The sequence below is a fragment of the Vulpes vulpes genome, chromosome 3, assembly GCF_048418805.1.
Source record: "Vulpes vulpes isolate BD-2025 chromosome 3, VulVul3, whole genome shotgun sequence".
Classification (NCBI taxonomy): domain Eukaryota; kingdom Metazoa; phylum Chordata; class Mammalia; order Carnivora; family Canidae; genus Vulpes; species Vulpes vulpes.
Window position 1 is genome coordinate 111,584,743 of NC_132782.1, and position 22,724 is coordinate 111,607,466.

Genomic DNA, 22,724 nt, shown 5'->3' on the forward strand with positions numbered 1-22,724 from the left:
GAAGACAGTCTGACAGTTTCTCAAATAGTTAAACATAAAGCTACTATATAACTCAGCCATTCTCCTAGGAGAACTGAAAATAGGTCCACACAAAACCTTACAAATGTCCACAACAGTGTTATTCGCAGTAGCCAAGAGATGGAAACCCACATGTCCAATAACTGACAGATGGATAGGTGAAATGTGGTCTCTCCACACAATGGAATATTATTCAGCCATAAAAAGGAATGGAGTTCCAACACCTACAATATGGAATAATCTTGAAAATATCATGCTCAGTGGTAGAAGCCAGACACAAAGGACCACATATGATATGGTTCTCTTTATACAAAGTGTCCTGAATAAGCAAATCTGTAGAGATAGAAAGCAGATTAATGGTGGCCTAGGGCTGGCAGCAGAGGATGGGGTGGGAAGGGATGATGAGAGTTGGAAATACTGGGGAGAGGGTGGTGGTTAAGAGGTACCGGATTTCTTTTCAGAGTGAGGAAAGTGTTCTGAAGTTGACTGTGGTGATGGTTGCATGCCATCGAATTATACACTGTGAGTCAGTGAATTGCATGGTATGTGAATTATATCTTAAAGACATTAAAAAGTTCAACGGGAGAAATAGTAAGTCCTAACAAATTCCCACTGGAAAAGTCTCTTTGCCTTCCCTCCACCCAGTAATATGCCCACTTTTTCATGTTTTACCAAGCTCTGGAAGTTAGTTGTCTTAAGTCTTTGCCAGTGTGATGGGAGAAAAGTGGCATCTCATTTTGGTTTGTACTTACTAGTGAGGTTGAGCATTTAAACTACAAATACAGGGATCCCTGGGTGGCGCAGCGGTTTGGCGCCTGCCTTTGGCCCAGGGCGCGATCCTGGAGACCTGGGATCGAATCCCACGTCAGGCTCCCGGTGCATGGAGCCTGCTTCTCCCTCCGCCTGTGTCTCTGCCTCTCTCTCTCTCTCTGTGACTATCATAAATAAATAAAAAATTAAAAAAAAATTTTAAACTACAAATACATTATTGACCATTTATGCTTATATTATGATCTGTCTGTATTTTGGGGAGTCAGTTTATTGGATAGTTTAGCATAATAAAATGTTAACATGCTATCTTTCTTTGAAAAAAGAATTTGGAGGGCTCCTGGGCGGCTCAGTCAGTTAAGTGTCTGACTTGGTTTCCACTCAGGTCATGATCTCAGGGTGGTGAGATTGAACCCCGCACCAGGCTCCGTGAGCCCGCTTAATACTTTCTTTCCCCCTCTCCCCATCCCACCCTGTATGTACGCTCTCTCTCTCTCTCTCTCTCTCTCTCTAAGTAGATACATAAATGAAGCAATATGCCTGGTCATAGACTCTAAGAGAAAGAAAAAGAGAAAGAATTTGGGAATGGTACCCTCACATGGTAAAACTAGGCTCAAGACTGAAGGGGCACAGGGCCTGCCTGCCCGCTTTGCCTTGATCTCCCAGTCTCACCCCACAGCTACTCCCCAGCTCGCTTTTACTTTCTTTCTTTCTTTCTTTTTTTTTTTAAACTGTCGGGGAGATTGTTGTATATTAGTGTATGTTAATCTCTTTTCTCTCTCTTTTTCGTGGCTGCACAGCACTTCCATGTAGGGACGAATCAGAGATTTAACAGTGGTCTGCAGATGGAAGTAAGTCATTGTCAGCCACTGGCTGTCACACACAGTGTTGCGGAGACCTTCTGCTTATACATCTCTGCACACGGATGTGACCACTTCTGTCCACTTCAGTACTGAAGGTAGAATTTTGTGTGGAGTGTAAGTGCAGTCTTAACATAGGGTTGCCCACTTGCCATCTGAAGAGCAAATTGTACCAACTTATGCTTTCCACAGCAGCAAGAATTATGAATTTTAAATTTGAAGTACTTTCAATGTATAGAAGATAATACTAATGCAACCCACACGATCCCAAAGTGACCCCTAAACAGATGTTGATCTGCAGCTTTCCTGGCCCTGATTTTATGCTTTCATCACACACTGTGTGTCCTTAAGGAATGCACAGGTTTTATATATTTTAAAGATTTTTTTTTAAAGATTTTATTTATTCATGAGACACACAAAGAAAGGCAGAGGGGCAGGCAGAGGGAGAAGCAGGCTCCATGCAAGGAGCCCAATGTGGGACTTGATCTCGGGAATCCGGGATCCAGGCCCTGAACCAAAGTTAGGCACTCAACTGCTAAGCCACCCAGGCATCCCTGTTTTGAAGATTTATGTAAATAACGTGTCAGACTGTATGTGTCATTCAGCACAGTGCTGATGCATGGGGCATAGTTCACTCATTTTGACAGCACTCTGTGCATTGAATGTTTGAGTCTTTTATATTTATCCATTCCTCTTTTAGTGTATCAAGTTGTATCCACTTTGCTATTCCTGACAGGGCTGCAGTTCCCATTTTAACTTGTCTTCTCAAGTGTGTGTGAAGGAATTTAAAAGAAATCAGGATGTATTCTGAATCAAAGCAGAAATTTTGGTGTGTAGGGTGGGTGAGTCTTAGCTTACTTTCCTCCATAGTCATCCTGATTTATATCCTGATAGCTCTCTTCTCCCACACTCTCAATAACACTTGGTACCTGGTATCAGATGAGCTGTCTCCTATTGATTTTTGCCTTTCCCTGATTTCTGGTTAGGTTGAGCATCATTTCATTTACTTATCAGTCATTTGTTCTCCTTTGGTGCAAATAATTATTCTTTGAAGTAATTCCACTTACTTGGACCAAGCATCCCTAAGACCTCACATAGGGTCAAGAATAGATAGGTAAGAGCTCAACTCTGTTAAAAGCATAACCTCTGCTTCTGAGTTTAGAATTTTATTTATTTATTTATTTATTTATTTATTTATTTATTTATTTATTTATGATTTATTTATTTGAGAGAGAGAGAGCATGGGTGGGAGGGAGAGAAAGAATCTTAAGCAGACTCCACTTAGTGTACTCAGTCTCTTGACTGAAAGAATTGCCCCTAGAATTTTATTTTATTTTTTTAAGATTGTATTTATTTATTCATGAGAGACAGAGAGGGAGGGAGGCAGAGACACAGAGACACAGGTTGAGGGAGAAGCAGGCTCCATGCAGGGAGCCTGACTTGGGCCTCAATCCCGGGTCTCCAGGATCAGGCCCTGGGCTGAAGGCAGCACTAAACCGCTGAGCCACCGGGGCTGCCCTATATTGGATTTCTTTTGGAAAATTTTTAAAATTTTGGAATAATTTCAGACTTAAAGAAATATCAAAATAATACCAAGAATTTGCATACCTTTGCTCAACTCCCTGAATATTATCATTTCATCTCATTTTCTTCTGTTAGTCTTTATTTGGATAGTAAGTTGCCGACATAATGCCCTCTTCCTCCCTAAATACTTTTAGTGTGTATTTCCCAAAAACAATTTTCCCTTTTGTGATGACATACAGTGATCAAATTCAGGAAACCAACTCTGAGATCTCCCTGCAGCACTAATCAGGAATCAAAGGTGTTGGACAGTTTGCCATGATTGCTTTGGGGTGGGCGTTGGGGGAAGTGGGTGGCAGGTGTGGCTGGGAGTGTGTGGCTGATGGGCCACATCCGTCCACTGCTGGGGAGGCTGTGTGGCTAGCTGTGCACGGATGCTCCTCTGCTCCTCATTTCCTGCAGATTTCCTCCTGCTCAGTCAGGGCTAGACCTCAGGGGGCCAGAGGGCTGGATCCACTGGTCTTCCGAGTCTGGTGCCATTCCCGGAGACAGAGAGCTGCAGGAGGCTGGGCACCCTGTGCTCTGCAAGGGCAGGAGAGGGCTGTAGCTGCCTCCCTTGCACCCCATTCCCTTCTTCCTGGTGGGGCCAAGCTCTGACAATTCCATGGAGGCAGGATGATTAGGTCTCTTAGGGGAGAGCTGAGCTGATGGTCTGGCCTCCATGTGATGAGTGTGTCTGTCATCCTCTTGGGCCACAGTCTCCAAAGCTTTGATCAAGCTCTTCTGTCAGAATGAGTTTTATGTTATGTACATTTTAAAATAGGAAAGAAAAAAAATGTGAAGGATGAATGAACAGAAATTCTAGTATTTTCTTCCCTCACCTCAGGGACCTTGTTCTTGGTTTTGTTTGCTTCCTCATTGACTTGCTAAGAAATGGTATTACTGCCCCCCCTCCCCGGCCTTTAAAAATTATTTATTTTAGAGAGAGAGAGAAAGGAGCACATGTGGGTAGGGGCAGAGGGGGAGAGAGAGAGAGAGAGAGAGAGAGAGAGAGAGAATCTCAAGCAGACTCACTGCTGAGTGCAGAGCTCAACATGGGGCTTGATCTCATGACACGAGAGATCACGACCTGAGCTGAAATCAGAAGTTGGATGCTCAACCGAGCCACCCAGGTGCCCCTGCTTTTTTCCCCCTTTAACTATAAGGTTGAGTCTTCTGGACTTAACAGATGACAGTAAAAGATGGTGGTGTTTGCTCTGCTTGAAACCTTTAGGTTCTTTCTCCCAAACTGAAACTAGAAATTCCCCCCTCCCCCACCATCCATTTCTATCGAGATATAACTGACAGACATCTCTGTACATTGAGAGTGCAGCGAACTGATTTCACTTACATGTGTTGTGTAGTGATTATCACACATCCGGTGAGTGTCCGTCACAGACACAGATGTAGATTGTTTCCTTGTGAGGAGAACTCAGGATTTACTCTCTGAACCACTTCTGTATTTATCACATGGCAATGTTTACTGCGGTCATCATGTTGTATCTTACAACTGGAAATTTATGCCTTTTTTTTTTAAGATTTTATTTATTTATTCATAGAGACAGAGAGAGAGAGGCAGAGACACAGGCAGAGGGAGAAGCAGGCACCATACAGAGAGCTTGACATGGGACTTGATCCCGGGTCTCCAGGATCATGCCCTCAGATGCAGGTGGCGCTAAACCGCTGTGTCACCCAGGCTGCCCAAATTTATGCCTTTTGACTGCCATTCATTCAGTCTCCCCTTTCAGACCCCTCTAGAAATGATCTTTGAAGGCTGAAGGCTTCAGAGCTGATTTCTAACCAGAGCTCTTGAAAGTGGGGTATTATAGAAAGTAAAACTCCATTAAGATCTTGTAAAATGCAGTTTTTTCCCTTTCAGAGGGATGTGTGATAATCACCTTCTGCACAGGCTTAACCAAAGTTGTCAGTTGATCATAGGTTTTCAAAATAGGGGAAAAGAGTGCATAAGTAAATATTTATTATACAGTGATATATCTCTGCTATAAAAGAATTAGAAAGTACAATGAAGCAAAAAGAAAGCCACAAACTATTCATAATCCCACCACCCAGAGATAGCACATGTTAACACCTTGTCTGGTATTCTCCTGGTTTTTTAACAGATATTTTATTTTATTTTATTTTATTATTATTATTTTTTAATCTTTTTTTTTAATTAATTTTTATTGGTGTTTAACATATTTTAAATCAAAGTGGAATCCTGTTATACAAAATGTTTTGTAATATGCTTTTTTTTTTTCCCTCATCGATGTCCTGTGCACCCCCATCCATGTTAATACATACACTTGGGGGTGCCTGGGTGGCTCATGTGGTTAAGCGTCTGCCTTTGGCTCAGGTCATGTTCCCAGGGTCCTGGGATCAAGTCCCTCATCGGGCTCTCAGCTCAGCGCCTGTTTCTCCCTCTCTGCCTGCCACTCCCCCTGCTTGTGCACTGGTACGTGCTCTCTCTCTCTCTCTCTCTCTCTGTCAAATAAATTAATTAAATCTTAAAAAAAAAAAAAATACACTTGGGCCTGTCATATAAATGGGGGAATACAATTCCACTTTAGAAATACGTTCTCTCTTATTTCATTAATTCCTGATTTTAGGTTCTTGGCTCTCATGATACTAACTGCTGATGGGAAGATACTAAATGTCAGTGTATGTCTTTAGTTATTTCTGAAGTTTAAATCCCTAGAAGTGGAATTGCTGAGTCAAAGGGTATGTGTAATGTTTGCCAGTTTGCCCTCCGGAGCACTGACACCTGGTGGTCCCTATCAGACCCCAGACTGCTTGGTTGAAGCTTTTAAAATAGAAAGATTATTGTCTTTTCTACCTTCAAAATAAGCATGCTCATGGTAGAAAGTTTAGAGAGTATAGAAGATTAAGAAGATGGGAAAATCCCCCTTTCTTACTGCTTAGATATTATATTAACAGTGTGGGCACATTTGCTTCCAGTGTTGTATACATTTTTGTTTTGTCATGTTTTGGTGCTGCTGTAATATAGGTACAGTTTTGTATCATGGTCCTTTTTTTTTAATCTTTTAAAAATATTTTTTCTAGGCTTTTTTTTTTTAAAGATGTTATTTACTTATTTATGAGAGACACAGAGAGAGAGAGAGAGCGAGAGAGAGAGAGAGAGGCAGACATAGGCAGAGGGAGAAGCAGGCTCCATGCAGGGAGCCTGATGTGGGACTTGATCCCAGGACTTCAGGATCACGCCCTGGGCCTAAGGTGGCGCTAAAACACTGAGCCACCCAGGGATCCCCTTTTCTAGGCTTCTTGAATACAGTTGACATATATCATTGTATAAGTTTAAGGTACACAACATAATGATTTGCATTTTCCTTACATTGTGAAAAGAATACCACAGTAAGTCTAGTCAACATCTGTCACCTCTCATAGTTACAAATTTTTTCCTTTTTATAGAGCTTTTTATTTATTTATTTATTTATTTTTTTATTTATGACAGTCACAGAAAGAGAGAGAGAGAGAGGCAGAGACATAGGCAGAGGGAGAAGCAGGCTCCATGCACCGGGAGCCCGACGTGGGATTCGATCCCGGGTCTCCAGGATCGCACCCTGGGCCAAAGGCAGGCGCTAAACCGCTGCGCCACCCAGGGATCCCTATAGAGCTTTTTAAACAATGATTTAATAAAATCATTGCGCCTTTCCATGAATCTGTAAAAGTGTATATAAGTAAGTTCTGAAGAATATTTTAAAATATAAGTTAACTTAAATCCTTAATAATGGTGATATTGTGGGGAAGTCCTATAACTTTTGAATGTGGACAGGCACCCCTCATTTTATTGTGCTTCACTTTATTGCATTTCACAGATACTGCGCTTTTTACAGGTGGAAGGTTTGTGGAGACCCTGCGTCGAGCAAGTCTGCGGGTACCATTTTTCCAACAGCATTCACTCACTCTGCATCTCTGTGTCTCATTTTGGTAATTCTTGCAATAGTTCAAACCTTTTCATTATTGTCATATTTTTTTTTAAAGAATTTATTTATTTGAGAGAGCAGACAAAGAGAGCATATGAGCAGGGGGAGGGACAGAGGAAGAAACAGACTCCTCACCGAGCAGGGAGCCTAGACTGGGGCTTGATCCTAGGACCCTGGAATCATGGCCTGAGCCAAGGCAGATGCTTAACCCACCTGAGCCACCCAGGTGGTGATCTGTGATTGTGACTTGCTGAAATGTCAGATGATAGCATTTTTTAGCAATAAAGTTAATTTTTTTTCTTTAAGCTCTATGCTGAACATGGGGCTTGAACTCAACCCTGAGTTCATGCTTTACTGACAGCCAGGCAGGTGCCCCAATAAAGTATTTTATTTCTTTAAGGTATAGGTATTGTTTTTTTTTTTAGACATAATGCTGCTGTACACTTAATAGACTGCAGTAGAGTATAAATATAACTTCTATACACTGGGAAACCAAAAACATTCATTTGTCCTGTTTTATTGCAGTATTCACTTTATTGTGGGGTCTGGAACTGAACCTGCAATGTCTCTGAGGTGTGCTTGTAGAGTGTAAATATTTTCATGAAAAAACATATTTAAAAAACCCCTATGAAAGTAATATAACCTACAGGCTTAAAAAAGCCAAACAATAAAATTTAGATGCTAATCAATCAAAAATTTAGAAATAAGCATTAAAAAACTTCTAAGTGGGCATCCCTGGGTGGCGCAGCGGTTTGGCGCCTGCCTTTGGCCCAGGGCGTGATCCTGGAGACCCAGGATCGAATCCCACGTCAGGCTCCTGGTGCATGGAGCCTGCTTCTCCCTCTGCCTGTGTCTCTGCCTCTCTCTCTCTTTCTCTGTGTGACTATCATAAATAAATAAAAATAAAAAAACAAACAAACAAAAACTTCTAAGTTTTCTTATACTGCCTCTCTTCCCCCAATATTAACAACTATGAGTAGTTTTCTACAGAAATGGAATCCTGCTACATAAATGGGTTACATCTACTTCTGCAGTGTGCCTTTTTTTTTTTTTTAAGATTATTTATTTATTTATTCATGAGACAGAGAGAGAGAGAGAGAGAGAGAGAGGCAGAGGCAGAGGCAGAGGGAGAAGCAGGCTCCATGCAGGGAGCCCGACATGGGACTCGATCCCAGGACTCCAGGATCACGCCCTGAGTCAAAGGCAGGCACCAGACCACTGAGCCACCCAGGCATCCCCCCCCCTTTTAAAAAATATTTTACTGGGGATCCCTGGGTGGCGCAGCTGTTTGGCGCCTGCCTTTGGCCCAGGGCGCGATCCTGGAGACCCGGGATCGAATCCCACGTCGGGCTCCTGGTGCATGGAGCCTGCTTCTCCCTCTGCCTGTGTCTCTGCCTCTCTCTCTATGTCTCTCATAAATAAATGAATAAAATCTTAAAAAAAAAATATTTATTTCTTCATGAGACACACACAGAGAGAGAGAATGAGGCAGAGACACAGACAGAGGGAGAAGCAGGCTCCATGCAGGGAGCCCGATGTGGGACTCAATCCCGGGACTCCAGGATCACGCCCCAGGCCGAAGACAGGTGCTAAACCGCTAAGCCACCCAGGGATCCCTGTAGTGTGTCTTTAAATGTTAGCAAAACATCATAGGCATTGCCAAATCAGTACAAAGAAACCTGCCTCATTCTTTCTGATCCAGTCCTTTATAGTAATGATATGCCTTAGTTTATGTAGCCATTCACACGTCAGTGGGTACATTAGTGTCCCACTACTTTTAACAATTTACCATAAAGTTGGGCTTAAAACCCAGAAATTTATTTTCTCACAGTTGTGGATGCCAGAAGTCTAGAACCAAGGTTATCAGTGGGGCCACACTCCGTCCAGAGGCTTTGAACTCCTGTTGGCTCCTGGTGGTTCTTGCCTTGTGGATGCGTCACTCCAGTCTCCACCTGTCTTTGCATGCTTCACATACTGTTTTCCCCATGTATCCGCGTCGTCTTCTCTTCCTCATAAGGACACCTTATACCTTACATGTCATAAAGACACATATTACGGTCCTTTTAGGAACTTGGTTATACCAGTTATCTGTAAACACCAGCATTTATGGCAGTAGCCTGGCTGGCTCCAGCCCCATTGAACACGGTCTCCAGGTTTTCGTTATTGTAGATATGTTCTATTGAACACCTGTGTCATAAAAGCTTTCTCTGTTATTTGGGGTTATTTCCTTAGGAGAGAGTCACAGAAATGGAATTTTTGTGCTGAATACTATAAGTACATTTCAGGGCTTTGGATAAAAATTACTGGACTCTTCTTCAAAAGGATGGTGCTCTCCTCATGGTTATGATTTTTAAAGGTGGCTTCTCTAGTGCATCTTTCGACTTCAGTGTTCTCTGTGTGGAGAGAAATGGAGCGAGGCGGGCCTGCCCAAGTGCAAGGGGTGAAGGCTGGGCTCTGGCCCTGGCGGCCTGCAGTGTGCCTGCCAGCCTTAGCTAGCTGCCAGCCTGGCTGCCCACAAGCCCCTCCCCAGTGCCCCCCACCTCGTCCTTAAGGAGAGTGGGGGCCCTCCCAGGCTTTTGCTTCTTTCTCACGCAGATGTGGGGTTTCCTGGGCCGTGAGGAGCCCCCCGCACTTCTTAGCTGGGGTCCAGAGTCCACGTCCAGGGAATGAGAGTTCCCAGCTCTTGAACTTTCATGACATTTCACAGGGAGTCCAAGTGGACACAAGAGACCACAGTGGGGCCACAGCCCGGATGCTGGCCAAGCAGTATGGACACATGAAGATCGTTGGGTTGATAGATGCTCACTCGCCTTCTCTGCCCAAGAACCTCTATCGGAGCCCAGGTACCTGCTTCTGCGCCGCTGTGCCCTCTGCTGCTGGGAGAGGAGGACTCCCCTGCAGGCTTTAGAGGTGGCCTCTCCACAGCCTCGCCAGCAGACCTCTGCCTCCCCTCTGACTCCACTGCACAGTCAGGGTTGAGGCTCACTGGTCCCCTAGGAGAGAGACACGTTAGGACGTAAAGTGTGCCTTCCAGGCTGAAGGTGTGCACAGGTGGCACCCACGGGGAGGTGGGATAGCCACCTCCCAAAGGGAATTGCTCAGGGTGGTGGTTTCTTGACTTTGCTTGCAGTACTTATTGCCATACAAAATATTTTAATTTTTTATAGTCAAATTCATCAGTCTTTTATTGCCTTTAGATTTGGGGTCAATGATCTTTCCCCATGCCCTAGTTATATAAGAATTTACCCATTTTCTTTTGGTGCTTCCATGGTTTCATTTTTTTACATTTAGATCTCTGATCCCTTTGTACTTTAGTTTCACGTGTGGTGTGAGGGGTGGTGTTTTCAGATGGCTTCTCTATTGTCCTGGCTTCATTAAATTATTTACCAGTCCATCTTTGACCTAGTGATCTGAGAGGCTGTCTTTGTCATGTAGTCTGAATTTCCCTCTGTGCCCAGGTCCGTTTCTGGCCTTGCTCTTCTCTTCCCCAGGTCTTTCTTCCCCTGTCCACTCACTGGACCCACTCTGTGCTCAGTTTGCAGGGCCTTTTTGTGGCACGTTGGACTGTCTGGTGAGGCCAGTCCCCCTGCATCTGTCCCTTTTCGGTGTTAGCTAGTACTACTGGTGAACGTCGACATCACCCGGTCTAGCTGCTTAGAAACTGTGTTCTGGAGACTGGCAGATTTATAAATCAGCTACCCCTTTATGCTGTGGACTCGTCCTCTGTGGCCACAAGGGATGTCTTTTGTTCAAGTGTACTTTTGTGTCTGCTGGAGGGTTTAAAAATTTTCCTCTAGACGTTGTGCCTATAACTTGTTTTTTCTTCTTAAGCGTCTGACTTTCTTTGTGGCTGTTGTAAATGCGGTTCCACTGCCTTCACATCCTCTGCCTGCCTGTTGTCTGTGACGTGAAGGCTACTGGCGTCTGCTTGCCACTTTCATATTCTGCTCTGCTCTGCTGCATTCTTTCATGGCGTTTACTGATTCTCCAGGGTTTTCCAGATAGGCTACCATACAGTCTGCCCATAGACATAGATTTACTGCTTCTTTCTTTTCCTACCTCTGATTTCTTTCCTTTAGTTGCACTGGCTAATACTTCTCCTAAGGTGCCGAGCATGTTGGGGACGGGGCATTCACGTGACCCTGGTGGAGATGCTGTCTTAGCTGGGACGCTGGCGCTAAGGGTGAGGTGTGCATGTGTTCCGTCATTAAGAAGGTATCTGGCATTTTCTGTATTCTGGAGTGTTTTTTACAGGAATACGTGTAGAATTTTGTCAAAGGCTTTATCTGCATCTATGGAGACGGTTGTTAATTTTCTCCTTAGCTCTATCAACAGAGTACATTAGTGAATTTTCTAGTAACGTCACTTTACGTTCCTGATATAAATCCCACGTGGTGTATTATTTTCTTAGTGTGGTGTTGGATTCTATTTGCCAGTATTTTACTTAGTGTTTCCGTATGGCTATTGCTGACTCGTCAGGTGTGAGAGGATGTGCTGGGAGGTTCTGATTTGTGGAGTTGCCTTTGCCTTGCTTACCCCCCCCCCCCCCCCCCCCCCCCCCGCCACTTGTCCTTTTATTCTTGACAATTCCTCCATCTTTTGCCTGGGCAGGAACACAGTCTCCTCCCAGTAGATCCCCGAGCACATGGGAGCAAGCTGAGTAGGGAATAGAGAGGATAGGTGGCCCAGGGTCACTGGTGGCGTTTGGACCCTGGGTCAGTCACTCCCTCGCTCGTAGGCAGTCACTGACGTGAACTGTCGGTTCCTGCCAGTGAGCTGCTCCCCCTCCATAGCCTGACCCCTTCCTGGCCTCGGGATCATTTGTGATGTACTCAGCTCACAAGGGGGCAGCGGGAGGAGAGGCACCTTCAGAGTCTGAGCCACAGTGTACCAGCAGAACAAGGTCTCATCAGATGGGAGCCTTATACAAATATATTCACAAATTTTGCCTTCCAGGTATGATGAAATCAGGAAAACTGTGAAAAGCTATAAGATGGTAACAGCTGTGAGCGCACTAAGCTCTTAGGCTATGACAGGTGGCGATGTAAAGTGCTTCCCCAGGCCCGGCCCACAGCTGGCATATGCCCCTTGTTTCCCAGGAAGTGTAGGTGGAGAACACACAGTTGTTAAGAAGCTGTGACTGATGTTGCCATATGTCTATGAGGAGACAGATCTTACTTACCATCTCAACTTAGAACAAAATTTATTTCTTTTTTTAAATATACATACTAGTTATGAAAAGTTCTGGAAGCCAGGCAAAGAGAAGAATAAGAATTAAGACTCTCCACTCATGACAACCTTTTTCAATTGAGACTCATGCTTAGTAAGCTTGCTTTCTCCCCAGATCTCCCCGTGGCCCATCTGAGCAGTGGACTGGCTCCTTATGGCATTTCTTTCTAGTGAGGTCCTGGGAAACACATTTTTTTTCTTCTTAATATGAGAAAGAGGATTATGATGATTTCATTCCCATGTACTATGAGGATTAGTAAATTAGTCCATCACTGAACAAAATATCTTAATTCTGGTGTTTGGCCTGCAGAAAAATTTGAAGATCTAAGCTCTTCGGATGAATCCTGCCCTGTTCCCCAGAGACAGAAGCTCTATCGGAAAAAGGGCCTCAGCATCCATGAGGGGCCCCGAGCCTTGGCCAGGATCACAGCTATCGGACTTGGAGGCAAGATCCAGCAGCCTTGCTGTGGTGAGTGCTCCCATGTCCTGCTGGCTCTTCGGCAGTGCTCCCTGAGATGTGGCCTTGATGGGGACTGAACAGTCCTTGGCTTCTGAAATGTGGGCTACTGGGTGGGGGCTGCAGCTCACGGATTAAGAATTAATTATGGGGTGGAGGGGCACCTGGGTGGCTCAGTGGTTGGGCATCTGCCTTTGGCTCAGGTCGTGATCCAGGGTCCTGGGATCGAGTTCCACTTCAAGTTTCCCACAGGGAGCCTGCTTCTCCCTCTGCCTGTGTCTCTGCCTCTGTGTGTGTGTGTGTCTCTCATGAATAAATAAATAAATCTTAAAAAAAAGAATTGATTACAGAGACTGAAAGACAATCACTGGCTAGCTTCTGGTTCATCCTTTGGTTTTCCTTTCCACGGGTCATGTTGCAAATAGAACTTTTCCTCTAGCAGTGGAAATATATCAAAGCTGCAATTTCATTCATCATGTGGTAGGTCAGCTAGTGCAGGGAAAATGTTGAGGTCTGGTCTCTGTCCCCATCTCCAGCTGGAGTTGGATGTGTCTCGAGCAGGTTGTTGCTCTCTTTTCGCAACGTGCCGGACTTGAGAATTGTTGGCGGTACACTTGGTGGTGGGCTAGAAGTTAGTTAGTTCTCCTGTTGTCAGTACTTCACATTGAGTGCAGTGTGCTTGGGGAGTGCAGGGGGTGCCAACACTCTTACCCTGGCCTGACCAAATGATCAGTGTTAGGAGTGTTACATTGTCTTTGACATCTGTCACCTATTAGTGGCTGGGTCAATCCTGCCGTCTAGCAAGCCAGGTGGATGGGCCCATCTCGTGTGCAAGTACCCCTGGGCTTAGAAACTGACTTTCCCAGGGGCCTCTTGGTGGCTCAGTCAGTTGAGTGTTCATGACCTTTGGCTCAGGTCATGATCCTTGGGGTCCTAGAATCAAGCCCCATCTTGGGCTCCCTACTCAGCAGAGTCTTCTCCTCCCTCTGCCCCTCCACCTGCTGGTGCGCTTTCTCGCTGTCATAATTAAGTAAAACCTAAAAAAAGAAAAGAAAAGCAAAAGAAACCAACTTTCCCAGTTAGAGGAGACCAGGCTTTATTCAAGAGTATACAAGTAACTTGATTCCTTCCCATGACCCTTGGAAGGAATCTTAGCTGGGTTGGGAGCTCCAGGCCTACCTTTTCCCATCAGCCACAGAGGGGTGGGCTCCCTAGGCCACTGGGGAAGCTGCCCCCCAGCTGTGGGCAGGCTGCTGCAGGGTGAGAGCATGGTTGTAAGCACGTAGCTCTGGGGCACTCGGCCGGGTGGCTCTATTTTGAGTGGCAGAGTCTGTCTCTTGTGAGGAGTCCGTGCTGCTTGTCCCACCTGAGGCATGGCGGGGGCGAAGGAAGGACAGGTCTACCCAGGGTGAGGGGGGTCATTCACTTGCGTTGCTGTACAACAGCTGCTTTTAAAAATGGAGTTCATTCAAGTTACCAAAATAATCTGGTCAAAGCCCATTTATACACAAGTCTTTTTATGCCCCCACAGCGGCAGAAAAAACGTTCACCAAAGAATAATGCTAATTGTCCCTTAGTTGCGCCATTTCATATTTTTGGTTTTCCTATTATACCTTGTGATATTTAAATTCTCTATATACGCATATGTTCTCTTTGCCAGCAATGAAAAAAATTTTTGAATGATAAATAGCATATGCTGATCGTAAATCTTGATAACTTCAGAAAGGTATAAAGAAGAAAATAAGTTCCGCGTGAGGCCACCAGCCAGTCTCTTTTATGCAAATAAATGTACTTTCTGTGGTGGGGGAGGCAGGGACAAAGCTGGAATTAAACCCCCCGGTGTGTCTTTTCTCCCTTTCTCTTGCAGGCAGATGCGTTCGGAGGTTATGTCACTTGGTGTTACTGCTGTTCATTTTAGTCCAGGGCCACCCACCTCCCTGCCCAGCCAGGTCTCTGGCTGGGATTGACTGACCCGAGGAGCAGCGCCCCTCGAAGTCTCTGTGAGAAGTCACAGGGAGCACGGGGGGGCTGGTGTGTGAGATGTTGCCGGCTACAAGGAACACTTAGTGGTCTGGTTTTCCTTGGGCTCAGGAATCTGCCAATCCAGCTAACCGTTTCCTGCTTTGTCCACTTGGAAAAGCAACAGCATGGTGTGATGTGGGGGCGCAGGGTCAGACTGGGTGCTAGTCCTGACCCCTGGGCCCTTGCTGTGGGACACAGACTGGTCTCCACGCCCCTCAGAGTCCTTTTCCTCACCTGCAGACCGCGTGCGTGTGCCCAGGTTGCTGTGCGAGCAGATGGGGTGACAGCCAGTTAGATCCGATGCCTAAGTCCCAGCCTTCCCTCCTGCCGAAATTCCTCTGGGGCGGTTGAATTTGGAAGGAGGAATCGGCTGCCCCTCTTGTGCTCATATGGGTTTATGTCCCCCACTCTGTCCACAGAACAGGTGCCTCCACAGGGCTATGTCACCTTCCACAGCAGCGATGAGAACCCACTGGATGTGGGGGGCCTCTGCTACAGGGATGTCACGTCCCCCATCAACGACCGGGATGGGGACAGCAGCAGCAGCAGCAGCCGGGGTATGTGTGTCCTGCCCGCCCGTGCCCCAGCCCTCTACCCGCCCAGCGGGAGCCCGGGCCGTGGGAGCACCCCCCCCCCCCCCCAACTGGAGAACAGGGGCGGGGGGGCAGGCTTCCAGAGGGACCTGGATTGGAGACTGCTGAGGTGCAGCTTCTGGTCCACGGTGCCTGGGTGCAGGATGTGGGGGAGTCGTTCCTAACAAGGTTGGCTCCTGGACCGGTAAGCCCTCAGGGAAATGTCTGTTGTGTTACATGTATCATTTATTCACTAGCTGTTTACTGAGTGCCCGGTGTGCCAGGCACTGCTGTAGATCAGTGAGGAAAACAGGCAGAACTGCCGTCCCCGTGTTGGGGCAGGAGGGCCTGCAACGGAAGAGCGCAGTGAGCTGTTGAATATTGACGAATGCAGTAGGTGCAGACTCTGGGGAGTCCTCGCCACTGAGACCTGGGGTCAGGTGCGCTTGTCTTCCCCTTGGCAGAAGAGCATGCCTTCTGTGCCAACCTGGGAGCCGTGAGGCGCAGCAGCAGCAGTGAGGGCCTGACGAGAGCCCCAGGAGTCAGCAGTGAGGCCTCTCTGGAGAGCAATGAGGTGAAGCTTCTCTTTTCTTGATCTCCCACCTCTCTCCCCTTTCTGGGTGTTGTGCCCCTCTTCGAGAGGGCAAGTTGGTGATAGGTACCTCGTGCATGTCACACACAGTCCTTGGCCACCCTCCATGAGCAGTGCTTGGATCGGGGCCACACAGACCACAGTGCAAATCACCAGGGAAGCCTCTGTGTGGCTGGTGGGGCAGTTTCACAGCAACAGTTTTGTGGCAGAGAATAGAATGGATGCAGCTACTTTAGCTCTGGGCCCCTTATGTTAACTTCAGACATCTTTCTCACCACAGGATTCGGATCATGCCTGTAAAAGTTCAGTCCGCAAGCAAACTAAAAGTTATATGAAGACCAAGAATCGTTACAGCAACAGTGACAACCAGTGGCCTACCAGCACCGGGACTTCTGGGGCAGCCTGTTCCCCAGGATGCATTCCTCAGACAGAGAGGTCCCCCTATTCAGGACCCCAGGTAAGGCCGTCTGTGAAACTGGCAGTTACCCAGTGAGAAAGATGACACTCTTCATGCTTCACGAGGCCTTTACGATTCAGAGAAAGCTGTGGTCATGGTTTTTCCCCAATGATCTATGGAAGCTACTTGGGCTGAGAGGATTCCGAAAGGCTAGAAGTGCCAGTTGCAGGCTTTCTGTTCCGTCGCTTTCCATAGGAGGGACCTATCTCTCCCCTTGGTTTCCATACTTGACTCAGCGTCCCTGAGCCTGGGGAGGAGAAAAACAGAACCAGTCTTACAGAGCTGCTTTCAGAAGTCAGTGACAAGATGCATCTGAAGCAGAGATAAAGTGGCAGGTAATGGAAATTGCCATGTCTGCCTTCTTCATTTTGGGTCACTCTGGCTAACCAGTTTCTCAGGGATTGCAGGTGCGGCACGGTAGCTCAACTGTTTATTGAGTTCTCCTGGGATCCCTAGGTGGTGCAGCGGTTTGGCGCCTGCCTTTGGCCCAGGGCGCGATCCGGGAGACCCTGGATCGAATCCCACGTCGGGCTCCCGGTGCATGGAGCCTGCTTCTCCCTCTGCCTGTGTCTCTGCCTCTCTCTCTCTCTCTCTGTGACTATCATAAATTAAAAAAAAAAAAAAAAAAAAAAAAAATATTGAGTTCTCCTGCCCTCTGTGGGCATAAGTGGTACAAAGATGAAAGAAGTAATCTTTTACCATTTATTTGTTAAAGTCACAGCTCTGCTGTTCACTAAGCCCCTCCACTTTTGCTGGCTTCTTGGCTTCTCCTTGTGGCCCCTCCAGGGAGCTCTGTCTACTGCCTATGTTCCCGGCTCAGTGAACAGCTACACCTTTCATTTCCTTAAACACATGTTGATGGGAGAGTGGGTGGTGGTGGTGGGATCTTAAGGCTGTTTCACAAAGTAGGTTAAGGAAAATGGCAGAGTCAGAACCTTTGAAAATTTGCCCCTTTATTAAAGGCAATAAAAAACCTGGCAGAAATGGTCAGAATAATTTTTTGAAAACTCTGAATCAACCAAAGGCTTGGAGCGAGCTGGAAATGTTTATTTAAGAGAAGTGGCTGAATCAGTAAGAACTGTAAACCTTGTAGTTAACTTGCCTTAGTCCCATCCTCACTCCAGTGCCAGGGAAGCTGTGACAGCCGCTGGAAGAGCAGAATGGAGCTGGGTTCTTTCACTGTTTCATTCTCAAAGAATTGGCATTATTGGATGCATCTGAGGTTTTCCTAGGAGACCATGCTTACAAAACTGTATTTGATTTGACTGAGAGCCTGTCTACCCAGTATAACAAAAGCCCTCTCCTTGGAATCTGTGTGTTGAAAATAATTATAGGCACGTGTTTTAACTTTGCAGCTGCCTGAGGTGTTGGATCATAGTTGGGGCAAATAAGATTAACCACAAAGCTTAAAAGGAAGAAGTAGGGAGTGAGATGTCCATAGGAGCTTTGTAAAGCTCTGACATAATCCTAGGAACCTGGGAGGCCACACACTTGCTCAAGGCTGTGTTCTGTATATGGTCAAGAAAGAGTTGAAAATAAATCTGTGTGAACCCTGGGACTCTAGCAAGCAGCAAGTAAAGGCTAAGGGAAGGACTGTCATCTATCTGGCTGAGTGTTAAAGATGTGCCCCCTGAAGCCTACAGAGTTACTCGGCAGAGAAGGGAGACTGACTAGTCTCAGGTGTTTAAGGAAATCTGTCCAGTTCTTAGCTGACCACTAAGCTAGCCAAGGAGAGACTTCTGTGGCCACATGTGAGGGAGAACACAGACTTATAGAAAAGGCACTAAATAAATAACTTCTTTAACAAGCAGCAATGACAGACTGTGGAGGAGGAGAATTGTTTTGGGGGTGCCTGGCTGGCTCAATTGGTGGAACATATGACTCTTGAACTTGAGCTTGTAAGTTCAAACCCCCTTTTAGATGTAGAGATTACTTAAAAATCTTTAAAATGTCCAATTTTCAACAAAATGACAAGATGTACAAAGAAACAAGGAGGTATGGCTTTCGACTGTAAAAAGTCAAATAACAGAAGCAGTGCCTGAGGAAGGCCAGCTGTGGGACTTCCTGGACACAGACTAGACCGGCTTTTTCAAATATGTTCAGTGAGCCCAAGGAAACCCTGTCTGGATAGAGAATATCAATAAAGTGATAGAAATAAAAACAAACCAAACAGATTCTATAGATGAAAAGTACAATGACTGAAACGATCGTGGCACGAGAGGGCCCAAAAGCAGCTGGAGGATGCGGAAGGACCCACAAACTTGATGCCAGTCAGTTGAGATTATCCCATCTGAGAAGAATGAACAGAAACCTGTGAGACACCATCAAGCAGCCAGCATATGCATAATGTTGTCCAGAGGGAAAGGTGTAGAGAAGGGCAAAAAAATGTTTCAGAAATAGACCTTCCCAGATTTGATCAAAAACATGAATCTGCAGCAGCTGTATGAACCCTAAGTAGGCTAAATGCAGATCCACACCTAGACCTAAAGAAATCAAACTGTCCAGAAACAAAAGGAGAACCTTGAACGGAGTGAGAAGAAAGGAGTCTTTACACACCAGGAACCCAGTAAGATTGACAGCTAATTCCCCATCAGAAACCACGGGACCAGGGAGCCCGGGTGGCTCAGTGGTTTAGCGCTGCCTTCAGCCCAGGGCCTGATCCTGGAGACCGGGAATCGAGTCCCGCATCAGGCTCCCTGCAGGGATCCTGCTTCTCCCTCGGCCTGTGTCTGTGCCCCCCCCCCCCCCCATGAATAAATAAAATCTTTAAAGGGGAAAAAAAACAAACAAACAACATGGGACCTAGAGGACATCTGATGACCTAGTCAAAGGAATGAGAAAAACCCTCCAGAATGCTGTATCCAAGTAAGAACTATCCTTCAGAAGTAAAGGAGAAACTAAGATGTCGCACTGTCACAGGCTAACAACGCCAAGAGAGTTTGTGGCCACCGGACTCGCCCTCCAAGAAACTGACGCTGTCCAAGCTGAAGTGAAGACACAGGCTCAGAGAGCCTCCGGGCTACCCATGCCGCCTAGGGCACAGAGAGGGGGCGGCTGGGGCTCTGGGGGCCGCCAGCACTGTCCCACTGCGGAGCTTGGGGGCTGGCTGGGTTCACCCAGACAGGGCCGCCCGTCCTCTGACCTGTCCCCGCCCCTGTACCCTCCAGGACCTCGCCACGCTGCTGGAGCAGATTGGGTGTCTGAAGTACCTGCAGCTGTTTGAGGAGCAGGATGTGGACCTCCGCATCTTCCTGACCCTCACTGAGAGTGACCTGAAGGAGATTGGCATCACGTGAGTGCAGAGGGGCCCTTCGTGGCCACACCCTCGTCTCTGGCGTGAAGCTGAGCCCGCAGCTTCCCCTCGTGTGGGTGGAACTAGCTGCCCTGTCTTGTCTGAGGTTCCGCTTGCTTCCTATAGCAGCGTCCACTCCAGCCCTCCAGCTGCCCCTGGCTTAGGTGCTGGAGGGCTGGGTCCTATGGCTCCCCCAGGCCTGAGCCCCCTGTTCAGTGAGAACAGCAGCTGGGCAGGGGAGGCCAGCCCTAGCTGGGGTCACTTCTTAGAACCGTTTGTCTTCTGCCCTAGGATCCTGGGGGCCACTCTCCCCCTTCCAAGCTGGGCCCTTTCTTAAGGGACCGTCTTGGTGTAAGGACAGTCCGTGGCATCTCTACGCACACAGCAGACGTATATACTCTCTATCCTCCTCGCAGGTTATTTGGGCCTAAGAGGAAGATGACCTCTGCCATTGCCCGCTGGCACAGCAGTGCCCGTCCCCCCAGCGATGCCCTGGAGTTGGCCTATGCTGACCGGCTCGAAGCTGAGATGCAGGAGCTTGCCATCCAGCTGCACAAAGTATGAGGGGGCATGCAAGAGAGGGGTGTGGAGACGCCTGCAGTAAAGGACAGCATAGGGGGTGAGCAGGGAGGACAGATCTGCAGGGTCATCAGGGAGAAGCAGCCAGGACAGTTAAGGGCAGAGAGCATTACTGCTGTGCAGGAGGGGAGACACACGGGTGTCTGCCTGGGAAGAAGGCTCAGGAAGGGATGGGGACTCGGGGCAGGAGCTTAGATGGACACAGAAGATCAAGGGGGAGGGCAGAGAACAAGCAGTAGGCATGGATGCCACAGGGCTTGAGGGAAGGGGCCCAAAGCAGAGGTGGCTCCGTCTGGAGACACACGTCCCCTTCCTCCGGCCCAGGAGAGCGGGAGTTGAGAGCCAGTGGGGATGGCAGAGCCGACTGGGGCTGGCAGGACCCAACCGAGGTGGCCCTGGCCTTGAATCCGCCTGGCTCACTCACCCGCCCCATCTCCTCTCAGCGCTGTGAGGAGGTGGAGGCCATGCGAGGCCAGGTGTCGCAGGAGCAGGAGCTGCGGGCGGTGGTGGAGAGCTGCCTCCTGGAGCAGGACGGCACCCGTGAGGACGTGCGTGCCCAGCTGCAGGAGATGTGGGCCCTGGCCCAGGACGCTGCTCTCATCTTGGACCAGCTGCGGTGAGTGGGCACCTGAGCTGCCCTGGGCCCAACCCTGAGCCACCGCTGCCTCCAGATGCTTCAGCCAAGGGTTGGTTTTAGGGCCTTCTGGGGCCACTTGCTGCCATCCTCCGTTTCATTCTGGCTTTTCCTTTCTGCAGGGCAGACCCAGGCAGCAGATAGGGCCCCGCGCATCTGCACGCTGGTCCCCAAAGGCGCCTGGTGTGCTTGCCCTGAAGGCAGGGCCCCCCTGACACTCAGGGAGATGGGGTATCTGCGTCCCGCTGGGGCCGTGGGAGGCACTATTGCCCAGCCTCTCCCCTCACCAGCGCTTGGCCTTGTGTCTGGCAGAGCCTGTCAAGCCGAGCTGTCAGCCAGAGTGAAGCAGGAGGTGTCCACCCGAGGGCTCCCCCTGGCCGCTGCCCTCCCCACAGCTGGTAAGAACTGTGTTCTTGCCCCGGATCACGTAGGTGCTGTCCTAGGCCTCCGGTTCCAGCTCCAGCTCTTTCCTCCACACAATCGCAGGTCCCAGAGCGAGGGTGCCCTCTCCCCCATGTCGTCCCCGTGGTGGGGGGCAAAAGCCCTTGGGCCCTGGCTGACTCTGCTGTCCATGATCTCAAGTGATTTCTGCAGCCTATAGTTGGGGCCGCCCCAGGACAAAGCCTCCCTGTAGGCCAGGCCCCCCCCCCACTTCCACTCCCGGGGCTGGACCCTGACTGGCAGCCAGTGCTTTGGAAAAACAGCTGGGAGGACACACTTTGGTGTAGTGAGGTCATGCAGGAAGCAACAGCTGGGTGGGTCCCCTGGTCGCGGCAGCTCAGGACAGAGGGGCAGGACCTATGGTGACCACATGCACTCCAGGCCCACCTGGCTTTCTGTCCCACAGACTCCAAAGGCTGGCAGGCCTCCCTGCAAGCTCTGAGCCTCCCTGAGCTGTCAGGAGCACTGGAGGATCGAGTCCAGGAAATGGGTGAGTGTCCAGGAGGGCAGCCAGAGGCCTCACGCCCACTGGGGGCCACAAGGGAGGAACAGGGGGAGCCCTGCCTGGTCAGCTCCGACCCTGGGGGGGCTCCTGCCGTGTAGCCCGCTTCCCCTCACCGCCAGGCATCCCTAGGACCTTTCCTTCTCACACTGGCAAAGCAGGAACTAACTGCTCCCATCCTCAGGGCGAGTGCTATGCTCAGTGACCCAGAGCTTGGAGAAGCTGCAGGTGCTGAACGGGAAGGAGAACTGGCGGGAGCCTTAGCTGGGAGGGACGGACGGTGAGTGTCCCCCGGGCCCCAGGCTGGGAGAGCAGGGCACCCTGGGCAGCGGTGAGTGCCCCCTTCAGGCTTCTCTTTCCCTTCTCAGACTCCGACGTTGGGTGACTGATCCACCCTGAAGCTGTGTGCCTGGAAGACCGGAGGGCAGAGTGTGGGCGCTGCCGCAGGCCGGGCCCCACTGGGCCGGAGGATCAAGCCCCAGGAGCAGCCGGCAGAAGCAGGACAGGGCTGGGGCCGGGGCAGCAAGGCCCACATGGAGGCAGGTCGAGGGCCTCCAGCCCAGAATCTGGGGGTGAGGCCCAGAGCGGGCAGGGCCCTGGGGAGAGAGAGGATCCCCATACACCGCAGGTGCCCCACGGAAAGGACTGGGCATGCCTGGGCAGCATATTGTCATTTGCTGGAAAATAAAATGAGATTTGCTGGTGAGGGGCTCCGTTCTGGTCCCGCGACACAGTACTGGCTGACAGACCAAGGGGCAAGCCATGCCGCGACCCCCACTTCAGGAACCCGGAACCTAAGC

General features: G+C 48.6%; 1 protein-coding gene across 8 annotated transcripts in view; it reads left to right on the plus strand.

The window, feature by feature from the left end:
• Positions 1-22,630, plus strand: part of ANKS3 (ankyrin repeat and sterile alpha motif domain containing 3) — a 31,643-nt gene extending 9,013 nt beyond the window's left edge. For 4 of the 8 annotated variants that reach the window (XM_026003036.2, XM_026003033.2, XM_026003032.2 and 1 more), the window contains 12 exons: positions 9,855-9,990; positions 12,687-12,845; positions 15,275-15,412; positions 15,892-16,001; positions 16,300-16,476; positions 19,644-19,768; positions 20,185-20,326; positions 20,791-20,963; positions 21,294-21,379; positions 21,829-21,912; positions 22,109-22,204; positions 22,273-22,630. In XM_026003036.2, coding sequence (XP_025858821.1) covers positions 9,855-9,990; positions 12,687-12,845; positions 15,275-15,412; positions 15,892-16,001; positions 16,300-16,476; positions 19,644-19,768; positions 20,185-20,326; positions 20,791-20,963; positions 21,294-21,379; positions 21,829-21,912; positions 22,109-22,188 — 1,410 coding nt within the window. In that variant the 3' untranslated portion in view covers positions 22,189-22,204; positions 22,273-22,630. The remainder of the gene's footprint in view (positions 1-9,854; positions 9,991-12,686; positions 12,846-15,274; positions 15,413-15,891; positions 16,002-16,299; positions 16,477-19,643; positions 19,769-20,184; positions 20,327-20,790; positions 20,964-21,293; positions 21,380-21,828; positions 21,913-22,108; positions 22,205-22,272) is intronic. The other 4 variants (XM_072751386.1, XM_026003035.2, XM_072751387.1 and 1 more) reach the window with 2 other exon arrangements.
• Positions 22,631-22,724: the final 94 nt, after the last annotated feature.